The sequence below is a fragment of the Pipra filicauda genome, unplaced genomic scaffold, assembly GCF_003945595.2.
Source record: "Pipra filicauda isolate LSUMZ 115617 unplaced genomic scaffold, ASM394559v2 scaffold29_size4552773_pilon, whole genome shotgun sequence".
Taxonomy (NCBI): Eukaryota; Metazoa; Chordata; class Aves; order Passeriformes; family Pipridae; genus Pipra; species Pipra filicauda.
In genome coordinates this window covers 3,877,545-3,892,258 of record NW_024104420.1, presented here as the reverse complement: position 1 = coordinate 3,892,258, position 14,714 = coordinate 3,877,545, and the positions used below count along the sequence as shown (strand labels likewise).

The window sequence follows — 14,714 nt, the reverse complement described above, 5'->3', positions numbered from 1 at the left end:
CAACCACCTAATTTCTGCATGTGGTTCTGTATCAGAACTCCAAACAGTAAGACCAAGGAAAAAATGGTGATATGACTCAGCCCAAAACACAACTCCATAAGAATTATTCTAGTTAAAACACAGCAGCCAAATGACAATGAAGGAGACACTAATCTCAGCACAGTGGCATAACCTCCAAGTGACATTTCTACCAGTGGGCTGGTAAAATGTTTCTTTACATTTATTATTATTACAAATCCATTTTTTGAGTAGAAAAAGCTAAAAAAAGTATGTTGTACAAAAAGGTACTTCTGTGTAGAGCAAGAGTATCTTTTAACTCTTCTGATACAAAAAATTGTTTTTGAAAGTGGAAAATTAACACTTCAAGGCTTTTATCAACTATTGTATTGATCAGATCTGTTTAACCCAAAATCTGACCCTGGATAATAAACGACTAATTCAAACAAAATCACTACTTTTATTAAAAAACTCCAAGGAATTTACTGTTCAGCTACAGGAAATTATTTATTTGAAACACTGCCTATATGTTCTGATTTTCATGAACACTGACAGTCTTCTACTAGAACTACTTACAAAACATTTTCACACTATTTTACTCAGCTGAGCTACTTCCAGTAAGGCACAAACAACATGCCAACATCAGCACTAGAAACTGCTGCAAAGTAGGTCCCAAACCACAAAGCTGTGCATACAATACAGACAGTAAATCTCATCTATAGTTAAAAATATATGTCAAATATATGAATTTAAAAAGTGGTTTTACCTGGGCTGGGCTTCACTTTACTTATTCGGAGTTGATTGTCTCCAGCATTACTAAGGAACAGCCTGTGTCTGTTGGAATTTTCTTGTGATGGGCAAGAAGATCTGGCACCACTGGACATAGAGAGGTCCCAATACAGCCACTTAGATACTGCATCCTTACTCCATACGCTATCCTACTTCACAGAAACTTAACAGGCATATGTTCCTACAAAAACAACTCTTAGCAGCATCTTAGGCGACACATGCCATGAAGAGTAAGAACTTTATCTACAGTCATTTCCATAGAGGACGGTCAACAGGACATCTCTGATGACATATTCAGACCTCTTTATCTTCAGCCATGAACAAAGACTACAGTTTCTCAGCAGAGTTCAAAAAGCATTTGAAATGACTGATCTGAGAAACTGATTAGCTGTGCTACAAGGAGCACCATGAAGTACCACAATTTGAAGGACTTCAGAGACTAGGAGTTGACTTTCCTGCAAAACCTGGTACTGGCAATCTATGTATGAAACACTGTCAATCAGAACACTTAAAAAGCACTCTTGCTGCAACTACTGTTGCATGCAATAACTACAGACAAAAATAATTATGAAGGCTTTGAGCCAAAAAGTAGAGTAAAGAACACTAAATGAATTTTCTTTATTCTCCCTTATTATTTGACAATCTACAGCCTAAGTCAGAATGGACCAGCAGAGTGTGGAAAATTTCAGTCTCTACCACCCGTGTCTGGCGATAACAAATGCTGCACTGCAGTGAACAAAAAACATCTCACTGACAAATGATTTTATTTATTTATTTAACGTATCTTTAATTTAATTGAGTTTCCCCTCTAATTCACAATGGAACCATGCAAAGGCAGGAACAGGGGAAGCAAGAATAAAAAGGTTAAAAGCATTTCCTTCTGCAGCAGTATCAGCTCCAGAGGTTTGCTTAAGGTTTGCTGAATTCAGTGACCTTGACCTTGGCAAAAAGGCAAACTTAGTACCCTCGAGGTCACACTGGGGATGATGCATTTATGGTTTAATCCCCCCTTTTGTCAACAGTCATGCATGCACACCTGCAGAACACTGATCTAAAAATCACTGTAAGAGAACCAAAAAATCTGTAGCTGGGTAAAAACTTCACAACTACAAAAAACGGGTGAATTTACATGGCCATGATTTTTATTCCAATTGAAAGCTTAGACTGTGCTCATTAACCAAAAATTAAAGCATCATGAAACAGTTTCAAATTGATGGTTCCAATTTTCAGAAAACAAGTGTTTTTCCACTACTGCACAGCTATGACGTGCAACACACTAGGCACTGGTTATTCAAGGTACTGAGGCTACTATGACCACACATCAAATTAAAGCTCAGACATCTAATTAATTTCTCAAGAGTTCTCAAACAATCATTGTTAGTATTATTCAGTAAGATTGTGGAAGACTTTTTGTAAACTGGAACTTCTGTTTCAGATCAGTGGCAAGCTGCAAAAAGCTTGACAATGCAATCAGAGCCTCTCACTGATCTCACCTTCTGCAGAACACAGGGTTTCAGATGAGATTCCAAGGACCCTGACAAGCCAAGTCCTCAGTGGAGACTCCATCACTTCACTGGGCAAGCTGTTCATGGTTAACTGCTTCAATGGTGAAGAATATTATCCTACATCCACAGAATTCTTTCTGAAGCACCTTATTCCCGTGGTCTCGTGCCCCATCACCATGGTCCCTTCTAAAAAGCACACCTCCATCTTTCTCTGTAGTTAGTTTCTCAGTAACAGAAGACTGTGATCAGATTCTTCCTCTTCTAGACCAAAGACATCCCATTTCTTTAGCATTTTCATATGTCAGTGGGCTAAGATTAGCTATTTGTTATCATTCTAACACATCTCCATGTTATTGTACCTTTAAGGTCTAAAACCTGTTAAAAGTATAGGAGGTCTAGACTTCCTCTTGCTGTCATCTAAAATAACTGAGAAAGTACACTGAAATACCAAATAATTCTTAATGAATAAATTATTTGCAGCTCTGAAATAAAAAATTCACAAAATTACAGAATGGTTGGGATTGGAAGGGACCTCTGGAGATCATCTAGTAAAACCCTCTCTCTGCTAAAGCAGGTTCACCCAGAGCAAGTTGCACAGGATCATGTGCAGGCAAGTTTTGAATACCTCCAGGGAAAGAAACTCAACAACCTCTCTGGGTAGCCTATCCCAGTGACTGGTCACCCCCACAGTGAAGAAGTTTCTGCTCGTATTCAGATGGACCTTCCTGTGTTTCAGATTGTGTTTGTGGCCCTTTGTCCTGCCACTGGGCACCACTGAAGAGTCTGGCCCAATCCTCTTGCTGCTCATCCTTAAGATATTTGAATGCATTGATAAGATCCTCTCTCAGTCGTCTCTTCTCAAGGCTGAACAGGCCCAGCTCCTTCAACCTTTCCACACATAATAAATGTTCCAGTTCCTTAATCATCTTTATAGCCGTGTGCTAGCCACTCTCCACACACAACCTGGCACTACTTGTGCTAGTCCTTACATGGTTCTGCCAAGTGTTTGTGCTCTCAACTGAAATAAAGCTTGATTCAGCAGGGCAACCTGATCAAAGCCATTGAGCATTCTTCACAGAATGACTTGCAGAAGATGATACTGTGAAAAGAATCTGATGATTTTATTGGTTGAATAATATATCAAACCATCTGCATATCTCCACGTTTTTATCAGGTAAAGCTTGACAATCAAGTTATTGATCTTCTTGTGCCTCAGATGTAACCAATTACCTTACGTGAAGACTTCAAGAACATGAAGTAAGTACATTCTCAAGTCATTACAGGGACAAATGTCCCTCTAATTCATAACATACTTCACTGGTATTTTATCTCTTATACTAACAAATGAAGACTTAAAATATTTCTCTTACATGAACAAGAATCTTATGCGTGTTGACCCAGAGCAACAAAAAGCTTAAGTAACTTATTTTAAAATGGCTTCCAGGGCGGATTAAGCAACGGACTGAAAACCGATTAAAAGGATCAACAAGTCTTCCCGCTGGGATATTGAGCAGTTTACGCGAGCAGAGACTACGCCTCTACATCAACCCGGTTTTTTGGGAGCCTTCTGCCAGTGGCCGGATTTACAAGGACGCTTTTCCTTCCGGCCACGGCGGGGCTGCTCCCTGCCCACGGCCGCGGGAGGCCAGGCAGCCTCCGGCAGGGACTTCCCGTGGAGGCGCCCGCCCGGCGGGGAGGGGGTGAGGGCGGCATCCCGGCACGGGCGGGGGGCGCCGGGCGGGACACGGCGGCGCGCCGCCCGCCCGAAGCACGAGAGCCCGTCCCGCTGCTACCTGCTGGTCTCCAGGGACGAGTAGCGCTCGGGCAGGATCTGGAGGCAGCGCTGGAAGAAGCGCACGTGCCGATCCCGCAGGAAGTCCAGCCGCTCCGGCTCCCCCGCGCACGGCGCCGCCGCCATCTCCATCCCACCGCCGCTGCCCGCGCCCGGCGCGCCCGGACCGCGTCACCCGCGGGACCCGCCCCGGGGCGGGGAAAGGGAAGGGAACAGGGAAGGGGGAAGACGAAAGAGAACAGAGGAAGGGGTAAAGCGGAAAGGGAAAGGAAAGGGCGGGAGCCAGTGTGACGACCCCCCCACACCCTGAAGGGATTGTCCCAGGCAGCTGTGGGGAAACGTGCTTTTAATGCCAAGGGACATCACGCCCGGCCGGTCCCACAGGCGGCATTGCCAACCCGACACTCTCAAAATGCAAAGGGAATACACGTCATGTGTCAAGCCAACTCTGTGCTGGCTCCCGAAAAGTGCTGGCTGCTGCTTCCTCTTGCGGCAGGGACAGGCTGGGGCGCAGCTATAGCCCTCCTCTCCAGGCTGGGACAGCCCTGACAACAAAGCAAAAAGGCATAAAGAGCTCGTACATTAACTGCACCTCTGTCAGGCTACACGTCCAGGGCTCCCTCCTCACCTGTGAGTAACACGTAACAGTGGTTCTGAAGCTGCTGGTGCCATCTCCTTCCTACGTTCTTCCCAGCCCTTGGTAGCTTTGTGCAACTCGGATCGGTCTCTGGTTACCTGAATCTCGACCTCAGAATGAAACAAACAACCCCCCCAAAAATTGATCTTTTTCCTTGATCACAGGAGTTACATTACACTCCTCGGGTCTTCATCACAGAAACAGGTGCAGAGTAAACATAACAGAGCTGGCTAGACAGAACGAGACATTTCCCTCCGTACAATCACAGGGAATGGGTGAAACATGAAATCAGTAAGAGGGGCAACAACTGCTTGCTGTCACTAAATTTTAGTAATTTAAAGGGTTAAACTCTTTCAAAACCCAGTGTACTCAAAATGCTTCCAGAAGCCAGTCTACTTATTTAACCAATAATAGAAAACCACTTCAAAAAATAAAAGCCAGCACCCATATTGCAGCATTCTATGACCTATAGGCTTTACCCAGGTAAATACTGCTATGAGATAAATAAATGCTCATCTTTCGTTTTGTTTTTAAACACAAGAACAACTATGCCTGCTGCATTTTTGTCTCCTGATAACAAGAATTACTTTATCAACCATTTAGATAATTAAAAACCATTGCTTTTTAGATCAATGAAAAAAAAAAATTGTTTAAACCACCATGCTGCACGCACCTCAGATTACAACAAACAAAAAGTTACCTTCTCTCTCAACTTTGCCAACTTTTTTTCTTTTTCTTGTTCCTCTATTTCTTTAGCTTGTTTCTGTAAAACCCTTAGCTCCAGTTTATGTAGATCCTGAAATATAATTAATGGAAAAGTAAACTTTTCTTTGGAAGTAAAACAAATGATATAAAGATATATATGTAGCCTTTTTACAGTTAATTATGTTTTGTTTTGAAATTATTGGCATAGTACAGGAAGTTTCACTAGGTAGCTACTTGCTATAGCTTGTCCTGCACAAACAAATTATAGTTACGTGACTTTGAAAAAAATGGAGTAGTTTAAACTCTTTTTATAGAACTCTAGTTTGAATGCTGACAGTAATATCAGTTCTCCAGTAGTGGCACTTATGCTGATATGGGATCTAATTTTACCTAACAGCTACTGAAAGCTGCGAGGATATTAAAATACCTCTTTTTATCTCATCTGCATCCAACACTCAGGTCCTCTGACGTTTTCTATAGCACAGAGGACAACACAGCCCAAGTACTTTTTCTCATTTTTACACCGAAGTAAATAAAACCACTTCTATATGTAGAAAGAAACACGGGCTTGAGTAATCTTGTAGAATTTAGATATTGAGGAAAAGGAACACCTGTGTCTAAAATCAAGTTTCATACTATTTTTTGTCTGCAATAGATGCTGTTTTCATAGTGAATCAATTATGTGTATGAAACTTGGATTTTAAAAATGTTTAACATGTATATAACATATGCATAAATGAAGATGTAATTACGCACACGCTCTTGAAACCTAGAAATTTTTTCTGCAGCAATTTTCTTCCCTTCCTCCTTTTCAGCTTCCTCTCTCTTCTCAATTTCAAGCTTTTCAAGTTCCTCCTTTACTTTCTTCTGCAAGGTATTCCTTTCCAACAGTAACTTCACGTGGCATTGGCGCTCTTTTTCCTGCCTTTTCTCTCTCTCTTCTAGTTTCAGTTGTGACGCTTGTTCCATTGCAAATGCTGTTGCTTTCTGTTTCTTCCATGCTTCAACTGCTGCTTGTTTTCTTTTTCTTTCTTCTTCTGCTTTTTGCTTCTGAGCTTCTTCATGCTGTCGCCATTTTTGCTTGAGCATTTTTTCTGATTTCTCTTTCTCCTTCAAGTTTCTTTCTTTTTCTTCCTGCTGCTTTTCTTTCCACTTCTTAATTGACTGCAAGAGACCGTCAGGAAAAAAATCCAAGGTTTTAATGAAAATTTACAGATTCATATTCATTCAGTCTGATGGAAACATACTGCAGATAGGAATTAGAAGTTTACTTAAGGCAAAACTTAAGGCAAAGAAGCACCTACATATGTTTTCTCACATTTTTTTTTCTATTTTATGGATCACGTGGGCAGGTTTAATAAATGTCTGCTAAACCTGTTTCAGTTACAGCAAGTATAATAACTTTGGGTAGTTATGAATGTTGGTGTAATATGCTTTTTCAATATAAACACATTTCAGTTCCTATTTTTCTCAAATTAACAATTCAACCTATTATTTCATAATAGTTTTTATGTCAGTGCATCCTTTATTACTCAGATCGATAGTTTCTGAGAGAATCATAATTCTGTATGTCAGTCTGGTCTGGCATAGGTAGATTGTCTATAGAGAGGGACCAACATTCTTAGGGATAAATGTAATAGGAACTGTAATTTCAGATAGGATCACTTGCTGCACCGGGATTGGTATCTAACTTGCCAGACCACTACCACCAGAAGCATTTATAACATACTTTGGCAATACACAGCCCACTTCAGTGTGTTATTAGGTCTATGCTTATTGGTAATTATTTATTAAAGACAAGTACTTTTGGCAAGTTGAGGATGCCAAAGACCTCAGTTATATACCAACAGAAATCCATGTAGCACTACCACCAGAGAGGCAGATACAAAAATAAGAAATGTATGTATTTTAAAAATAAGTACTTTTTCTTAAATCTCCAAAAGCCCTAGAGGGGTTATTTTACCTCTTTCTTTCTTTCATGTAAAATTAGAAATTCTTGATACCATTTGTCATGCTGTTCAATATCTTCTTTTGTTCTCCCACCGAGATACTGAAGGGCTTTATCCATGTAAGACAGCCTTCCTCTGTATTTAGTCCGTACTTTCAGAAAATTTTGATGATCATAATCATCCCAGCCTCCTTGCCGCCCTCCCGTTTGCTGAAGGAATCTTTCAAACTCTACTACTTCTTTGGGTAGATGATTTTCCAGTGTTTTATCAACTGTAACCCTGGCTGATGGTAATTTCAGAACTTTTTCTGTTGTTAAGCTGCCTAATGCCCACAGTTCCACTTTTCTCTCAAAGAGATTGAGCTCATTAATGGTAGCTTTTTCCTCTTTCAAAAGCTGTTCATATCTGAAAGTGACAAACACTGCAATGTAAGAAAAAAAATCCAGTATTCATTGTCCATTCACCAAAAATGAATTTTGGAATTGTTCAATGCCACACAAAAGCTATTCTTCAAAGATTAAGAACTGAAGTGGTAACAGCACAGTTGTAATGATCTGATAATAAAGCACTACACAATGAGAATTAAGTTACCCTTTTACTGAAAGCAGCCATTTATGGCACTCATACAACTAACTCAATCCCCTCCTGACACCAGTAGAGAGGAAGGAAAATCCCCACAAACCCACTCAGAAAACAGAACAACAGTCATCAACAAAACCCCCACAATCTAATGTCTTCTGCAGCCTTTCTCTAAAAAGCCTTTTCTTAGGCAAATGGTTGTTACATTGGAATGCTGGAATAGTCCGTCTGAAACAGAATTTATCAGGATTCTAACATTATAGCTCGTGCTTTGATTTACGTACCACAGGAATCACTAGTAAAAGAGTAAATCTAAAGAACAGTTTGCTGGACTAATGCAAAGTTTTCACTGTGTATTATGAAAGCACTTTTTCTTGTAGCTGAAGCATGTATAAACATACATTTGCCTCTGTTCCTCTTTAAAAGCATTGATTGCGTTTTCAGTTTCTTCCATCATTTCCTTGAGCTTGTCAACAACTAAAAGAGGAAAAGAAAAAAAGCACATAACTTAAGAAGTCTACAGTATTTACCAGCACTATCCAGAAATGCAGAGACTTTCAGGACACGTATTTCAGTGCACAAAAAAGCATGCATTTCCATCTCAAAGAGCCTTAAAAGACAGACTCTTATTTATTCAAAAAGTGTGTTTATGCAGTGACTTAGCTAACTAGATGCAAATCCCAGTATAAATGTTTATTTCCATTAAAGAAGTCTCATTTTGACTAACTGATTGTCTGAATAAGACAGCCTTATCCCTAAAGAGTTCTGCTTTTGTTTTTTTATAACAGTTTATAAAGAGTTTATGCAGTTACTGACTTAAACACACTCAAATCTTTGGTTTATACCAGGCTGTAGCAATCCTATTTAGCCTGCAGGTCACTACTTTTACAAAGCTGACAAAAAACCATCAAAGTAAGACTGTCCTGTGCTCTCAGCATGCTGTAGTCCTGACTTTGAGAAAGAAGGTAAGACAGTTTTCCACAGAAGACTGCTTTTGTAATGGTAGAAAAAAGTTTTAGAATCTGTTTTAAACCAGCATAAATCTCTGTGGATACATACTGAACACATAGTTTAACTAACATGGGTTTTGGTAAACTTTTATAACCTAAAACTCTTATTTCAGCTTTCATGCCTTGCTAGTTCTTGGTATCTTCACTGACATCTTAAGAAGATAATAATTTCTTTTTGTAGATAAACACTGAATAAATGAAATGAGATGCATTTTATCTAGCATCAGAAAGCCCTCAGCTAGTAGGAGGGCCTCAACTTAAGCTCCACACAAGGTAGTAGAGTATCACAAGCAAATGGTTCTTTTAGTGCCTATTTCCCAAAAGTTTCAAACCATCTTACCTGAATAAGTTGCAGCATTTGCTATAGAAGGACAACGACAAGTCCAACTATGCAAGAAACCTGTATGTAGACGAAAATGTTTTTAAATCTGTCACCATGACTTACATTCTGGTGTAGGCTTCACATCCTTTAATTGTTGCTGAAGTCTCTTCACATTGTTTTGTATTTTTGATAGCTGCTGCAGGATTTTAGCTTCTGTTAAACAAAATAAGGTGCTGATAGTTCTAAGTTTCTCTGTGCATTAAATTGCACACAAGAACAAGACCAATGAAGTATCCAAAATATACTGGGGATTTAATCTAAGCAGGGACACAAATTGTGTTTGATCATAAGAAACTGCTGTAATATCTGTAACTGCATGTAGCTGACCACATGGTCCTTGCACCTCCCCACACAGCATCAACAGATTTTAAAATTAGTAGCTCCCATTTCCAAGGGGGAGTCTGGAGAATACTGCCTATGTAGATGACAACTTCTCTAGAGTTTTGAGGGCAACTTTGACCTAGGCCTCAAAACACTCGCCTGTGAAGAGAAAGCAAACTTGGAAAGTGTACGTGAATGAACTGCTTCAATGAGATTTATTTGTTTGCTGTGTTAAATAAGGTAGAATCGATGTTTTTGTGTACTCCAAGCATGCGTGCATTTATTTGCTTTTTTACCACTTGGCTCCTCCTCAGTCCATAAATAAGATACTGAGGAGGATGAAGTTCTGGATACATCTTAGGTACTAAGGAGCTGTATCTTCCATCCTAAAAGATTTGGTTTAAGAAAGGGATAAGAGATTCCAAGACCTAAATGTAACAAAAAGTAGCTAAGACATGACCCTACTGGTTCCTGCTGAGACTATAGAAAATGCAAAAGCACACAGATCATGCTGAAGTAAATGGAAATTTTGAGTGTTCTTCTACATACTCTACAAGGTCATACTCCAACATTCCTTCACATCTCACATGTAGTGTCTTACACCTCTCATCAATGTCCTCTTTGTTATCTCATAACATTATCTCCATTCATACTTCCCTGCTCCCTTCTTACTCATGGAAAATTTTCTGAATTTATTAGCTTAGTCATTCCTTGAAAATACTTACATTTCTTAAGGACTGCAAGATGTAAAGGATGTTGTAAGATTCCTTAAAGATGCGTATTAAAACATATGTGAGTTCATAAGGTAAGCGTACTTTTAGTTGTCTCTACATTCCTTTCCTTTCCTCACTTATTTTGATCTATATCAGATGACATAGCATGATTTATTTGATTACTTTTAAAGAATCCAGGAACTGTGATCAGGGAGTAACTTTTTTTCTAGAATTATATTATTAGTCTGTAAGTGGAACAGATACTATAGGACAGAGTGTGTACCATCTCACAGCACTATTTAAACTAGGAATAGTCATGACCCAAAAATTCAAAAAAAATGCAAACACAGAACTGTTTATATTTAAAGACAGCAATCAGTGTGTGAATGTTACGGTAAGAATGTATTTATTGTTCCTTAGCTAGACTACATTAGAGTTTGCAATACACGCACAAAATTGATTCCAAGTTTCTGGAACAGTACCTTTCCACCAAAGTTTTGGGAGTGGTATCTCTTACATTCAAGATTAAAAGAAAATATAGAAGGCCCAAAATGTTTACACTTCTGAATTTTGCAAGTGAGTTGTGGAAGTGTTTATAAGCAGTACACTTGGTGAAATTATCACACTTATCAGTACGTAGCTTCCACCTAAACTAATCTCTCTGCACTGCTGATTATTAAACCATTTACACAAACAACAGCAGATTAAAGAAAAAAAAGGCAAACAATAAACCAAAATAAAACCCCACTTACTTTCCGTTTTTCTGCTGACAGTCATGCTGCGTTCCAGATCCTCTAGTATTCTGTATTCTACCCTGAAGTCACTCTTCCTATTATAAAGAAGTCCACTTTTGTCTTTTTCTATATTTGCAAGCCTAGAAAAAAAGGGTGCCACAGTGAGAGGGCACGAACACTCAGCAAAGCCCCAAAATTTTTCAAGGTTAGTGTGCAGCTGAGGCTATGTCAACAGGACTGTCTGAGATTTTTTACAACTCCCTGGTTTGTTCCTACAACTGTTTTCAAGGAAAATCTTTCTGCAGTTACAAGACTACACACCAAAGTAACTCAAGAACTTGAGCGAGAGAAAGAAATTAACAAGGAAATCACCTCGCTGATAGGCAGCGGTTCACACACTGAAATAGCCTGAAATTCTATGTGTATCCTCACGATCTGAAAGCCTTATGAGAATTTTCTCGGAAAAGTGCAGGCAGACAGGCTGTATTAATACAGTGGCACACCTAGATGGAGCCCCAGCACAAACAACACTACAGAGAGACAATGAGACACAGTTAGATGGCATGACTCATTTCAAGCTGCTTAGGAACATCTACATTACCTAGCAGTCAAATTTGGAGCCATATCCCAGGATCCAGGGTAATCAAGGTGAAATCAATTCAGTCAGACAGTGTAAACCACTGCTGTGAGACTTAAGTGCCACTGTTCATTCTGGATTCACAACTACAAAGGTCTCCTTCAGCCAAGTGGCTACACCACTATTCTGCCATCACTATTCCTCATAAAGCTCATCCATTCAGGAAGAAAATTCCCTTTTCTTTCAGCCACCAGTGTAGTTGTTACCAGCACTTAGTCAAGATGTAGGGAAACAGATTTATATCACTTCTGTGCCTGAGCTGTCTTGAACCCTCATTTTCCAAAGCAGTGGCCTAAATATTTTAGATGAAGTCTTTCAGTTTTCTCTGAAGGAGCTGTTGTAATGCTGCTGCAATTCCCCTTTTGTTAGTATGTCCTAAGGGCTTTAGTTCCTTAGAAGTGTAAGCACAGCTGAGTAGGAAAACTGAGAACTCAATTGTGCCACACACACACTTCCTTTTTTGTGCACCTAAAGCAGTTCTTACTAAACAAGATGACTGGCCGAAGTCCAAATAGCAGTTGGAACAACAGGGCATTTTGGAGCTCGTAAGCCTATCCTGAACTCCTGTAACAACCACAGTAATTTTTCTGAGCTCCTGAAAAGGAAACCTTAGCCTGAAGATTTCATTACTATATATTCTAATTTAAATATCAAGTTAATGCTACCTCCAGAACAGAATGAAAACATACTTATGAAGTGTTTAACTTACTGAGCTTTTAGCTTTTCTGCACTTCTTATGAATTCAACTTTCTTAGCTGGCTCAGCTTTCATCTTCCAGTTCTGAAATTGCAGACCAGCACCTGCAGCGCTGGAACAGCCCTCATTCTGTAGATAACAAAATAAAGTATTATTCACAACCAGTATTTTTTCAAATGCTCGTTCGTTAGTTTTAAGCAGACAACACCACAGTGCAGAGTGACAGCATCACTTCTGTTTTCTGCTGGCGCGAGTCAACTAATTTCCAGCCGCCCAGGTACGAAACTGGAGTGACGAGTGACGGCGACCGCACACAAAAAAGCACTCCTTCAACAGAGAAATGAAACATCACCGGCTTGCTTTAGCAGAGGCTGCCATTCCGCGGCCAGCCCCACAAACCCGCGCTGCTTCCTACGTGTTCCTGTCGGAGGCTCATCCCTCCGCCCCCGCCGGGACACCGGGAGGCCTTTACCTGTTGCTGCCCGGCGGCCGCCGCCAGGGCCGTGGCCAGCGCGGCCATGTTGCCGCCGGCTGCGCTGAGGGGAGGGGCGGCCGCGCCTTTTCCTCACACGACTTAACTCTTTTTTTCCCTTTCTCAGCTGCCGTAGGGCTAGTGTTACTGGCCCTGGTTTCGTCTGTGTCGAGATGTAAGGCTTTGTATTGATTGCTTTCTTCAGGAAGACTGGAATATGCCCTCATTGTCCTGTCAGAACGTAAAGAGTTCCACATTATCCAGTAAATTTTTTTGGGACTCTCAAGATCACGTTTTTCACTCATGTTTTTACGAATGAAAGTTTAAAATGAGTTGCCATTTAACATTTATGTGGAGTAGAAATAATTAATCGTGCAGTGGCTCTCCTAGCTAAAGAGATTTTAGGAACTGGTGTTTTCCCAGCTGCAGAACACAACAGCACTCATAGATGCTGGCCGAGCTGCCTAAGCTGAAGACATTTTTTTGCCTAATTTGTGTTTTTAACAGCACTTTCCTGATACATTTTCCTCTTCGTATTTTTTGACTGTACTAATATTTGTTCTCTTTGTAATCGGTGAACGGGAATTAAAAAGTAAAGGAGAACATTTCAAAACCTGAAAATAGTTGTCAGCAGAAATTAAAGAGGATTGTTCTCACAGATTGTTACCTGGAACGGCTTATAAAAGTATTCTCTCCATGGCAATGCTTCAAAGTCTTCTTTACCTTGACCTTCACTATTGGATGTAAGAGGAAAAAGTTAGTAGTGTTAGTATTTGTTTTCTTTTGGTGATTGTCAGCCCTTCCAGGTTTTGTTGCTGTGATCAACAAATTGGCCACTGGCCAGGGACTGCCCCACTGGAAGCACCTGTTTTCAGCAAGCATTTAAGTAAGGTGTCTCCACTCCTAGTGTAATTCAGATACTGCTCAGCTGTTCACCAATTTCCAGATAGACAATCCCTATTATTATTTGCCACACGCTTTACTTGTGAGTTACTCAGAATTCTGAGAACTTTACGCAGTTGTGCTGGAAACCATTTGCAGGGATATTTCAGGTATCAGAGCAGAGTTAGACTTGGTTACTTCTGGCTTTGAGCACCAGGGAGTCGGACATCAAGTTGTGATGCTGGTATAAAGATGAACCTTGGCTTCCAGCTGTGTCAGGACATTACTTCATTCCCTTGGTGGAGTAGGACTCATCCCCAATATGCCTGCAGTGGGTTGACCTTGACTGGGCACCAGATGTCCACAAAGCTGCTCTGTCACTCACTCTGCTCAGCAGGACAGGGGCAGAAATAAGATGAAAAACTCATTGGTTGAGGTAAAGGCAAACGCCACTCTCAGAAGCAAAGAGAAGCAAAAAGATTTATTCCCTCCTTGCTCTTTGTAGGTGATGTCCAGCCACTTGTGGAGGAGTGTGGCCCCAGTACATATTGCAGTTGCTTTAGAAGGCAAACACCTTAATAAAAAAATACACCACATTTTAACATTTGTTTTTACAACATCATATGGTATGGAATATCCCTTTGGTCCTTTTGGGTCATCTATCTGAGCTGTGTCCCAACTTCTTGCCCAATCCAAGCCTACTGGCCTTTAGGGGAGATTTTGGGGAGAGAGCCCTGATGCTTCCTGAGCACTGTTCAGCAATAGCCAAACACTGGAGTGGTCTCAACACTGTCATGGCTACAAACACAAAGCACAGCTCTATGTGAACTGCAACAGGGAATGTTAACTCCATCCTAGCCAGACCAAATACAGTGCCACAACTCCTAGATGACCTCTGTGCCCTTTTTGTAAAC

General features: G+C 40.4%; 2 protein-coding genes across 3 annotated transcripts in view; both read right to left on the bottom strand.

Annotated features, from left to right (window-relative positions):
- The window catches only part of PGGT1B (protein geranylgeranyltransferase type I subunit beta), a 36,538-nt gene extending 32,272 nt beyond the window's left edge, over positions 1-4,266 (bottom strand). Inside the window, 1 exon segment of the mRNA XM_027710239.2 lies at positions 4,085-4,266. Coding sequence (XP_027566040.1) covers positions 4,085-4,215 — 131 coding nt within the window. The 5' untranslated portion in view covers positions 4,216-4,266.
- Positions 4,267-4,412: 146 nt separating this feature from the next.
- CCDC112 (coiled-coil domain containing 112) lies at positions 4,413-12,992 on the bottom strand. 2 transcript variants are annotated; one of them, XM_027710237.2, is made up of 10 exons: positions 12,919-12,992; positions 12,460-12,575; positions 11,132-11,253; positions 9,409-9,498; positions 8,355-8,430; positions 7,389-7,779; positions 6,182-6,589; positions 5,421-5,516; positions 4,712-4,830; positions 4,413-4,628 (listed from the first exon to the last, which is right to left on the bottom strand). In XM_027710237.2, exons 1-10 carry the CDS (start codon positions 12,964-12,966, stop codon positions 4,598-4,600), a joined length of 1,497 nt encoding a protein of 498 aa, XP_027566038.1. In that variant the 5' UTR covers positions 12,967-12,992; the 3' UTR covers positions 4,413-4,597. The 2 variants fall into 2 exon arrangements, with proteins under 2 accessions (XP_027566038.1, XP_039239016.1); XM_039383082.1 differs by lacking the exon at positions 12,919-12,992 and adding an exon at positions 12,799-12,881.
- Positions 12,993-14,714: the final 1,722 nt, after the last annotated feature.

Bases quoted from the DNA above. Each gene is read 5' to 3' on its own strand.
- CCDC112 (XM_027710237.2), bottom strand. From the start codon at position 12,966: ATGGCCGCGCTGGCCACGGCCCTGGCGGCGGCCGCCGGGCAGCAACAG. The intron at 7,780-8,354 runs GTATGTTTATAC...TGTCACTTTCAG, and splicing joins AAAGAGGAACAGAGGCAAAT to ATATGAACAGCTTTTGAAAG. The intron at 4,831-5,420 runs GTAACTTTTTGT...TTTCATTCTGAG, and splicing joins TGGCAAAGTTGAGAGAGAAG to GTCGAGATTCAGGTAACCAG.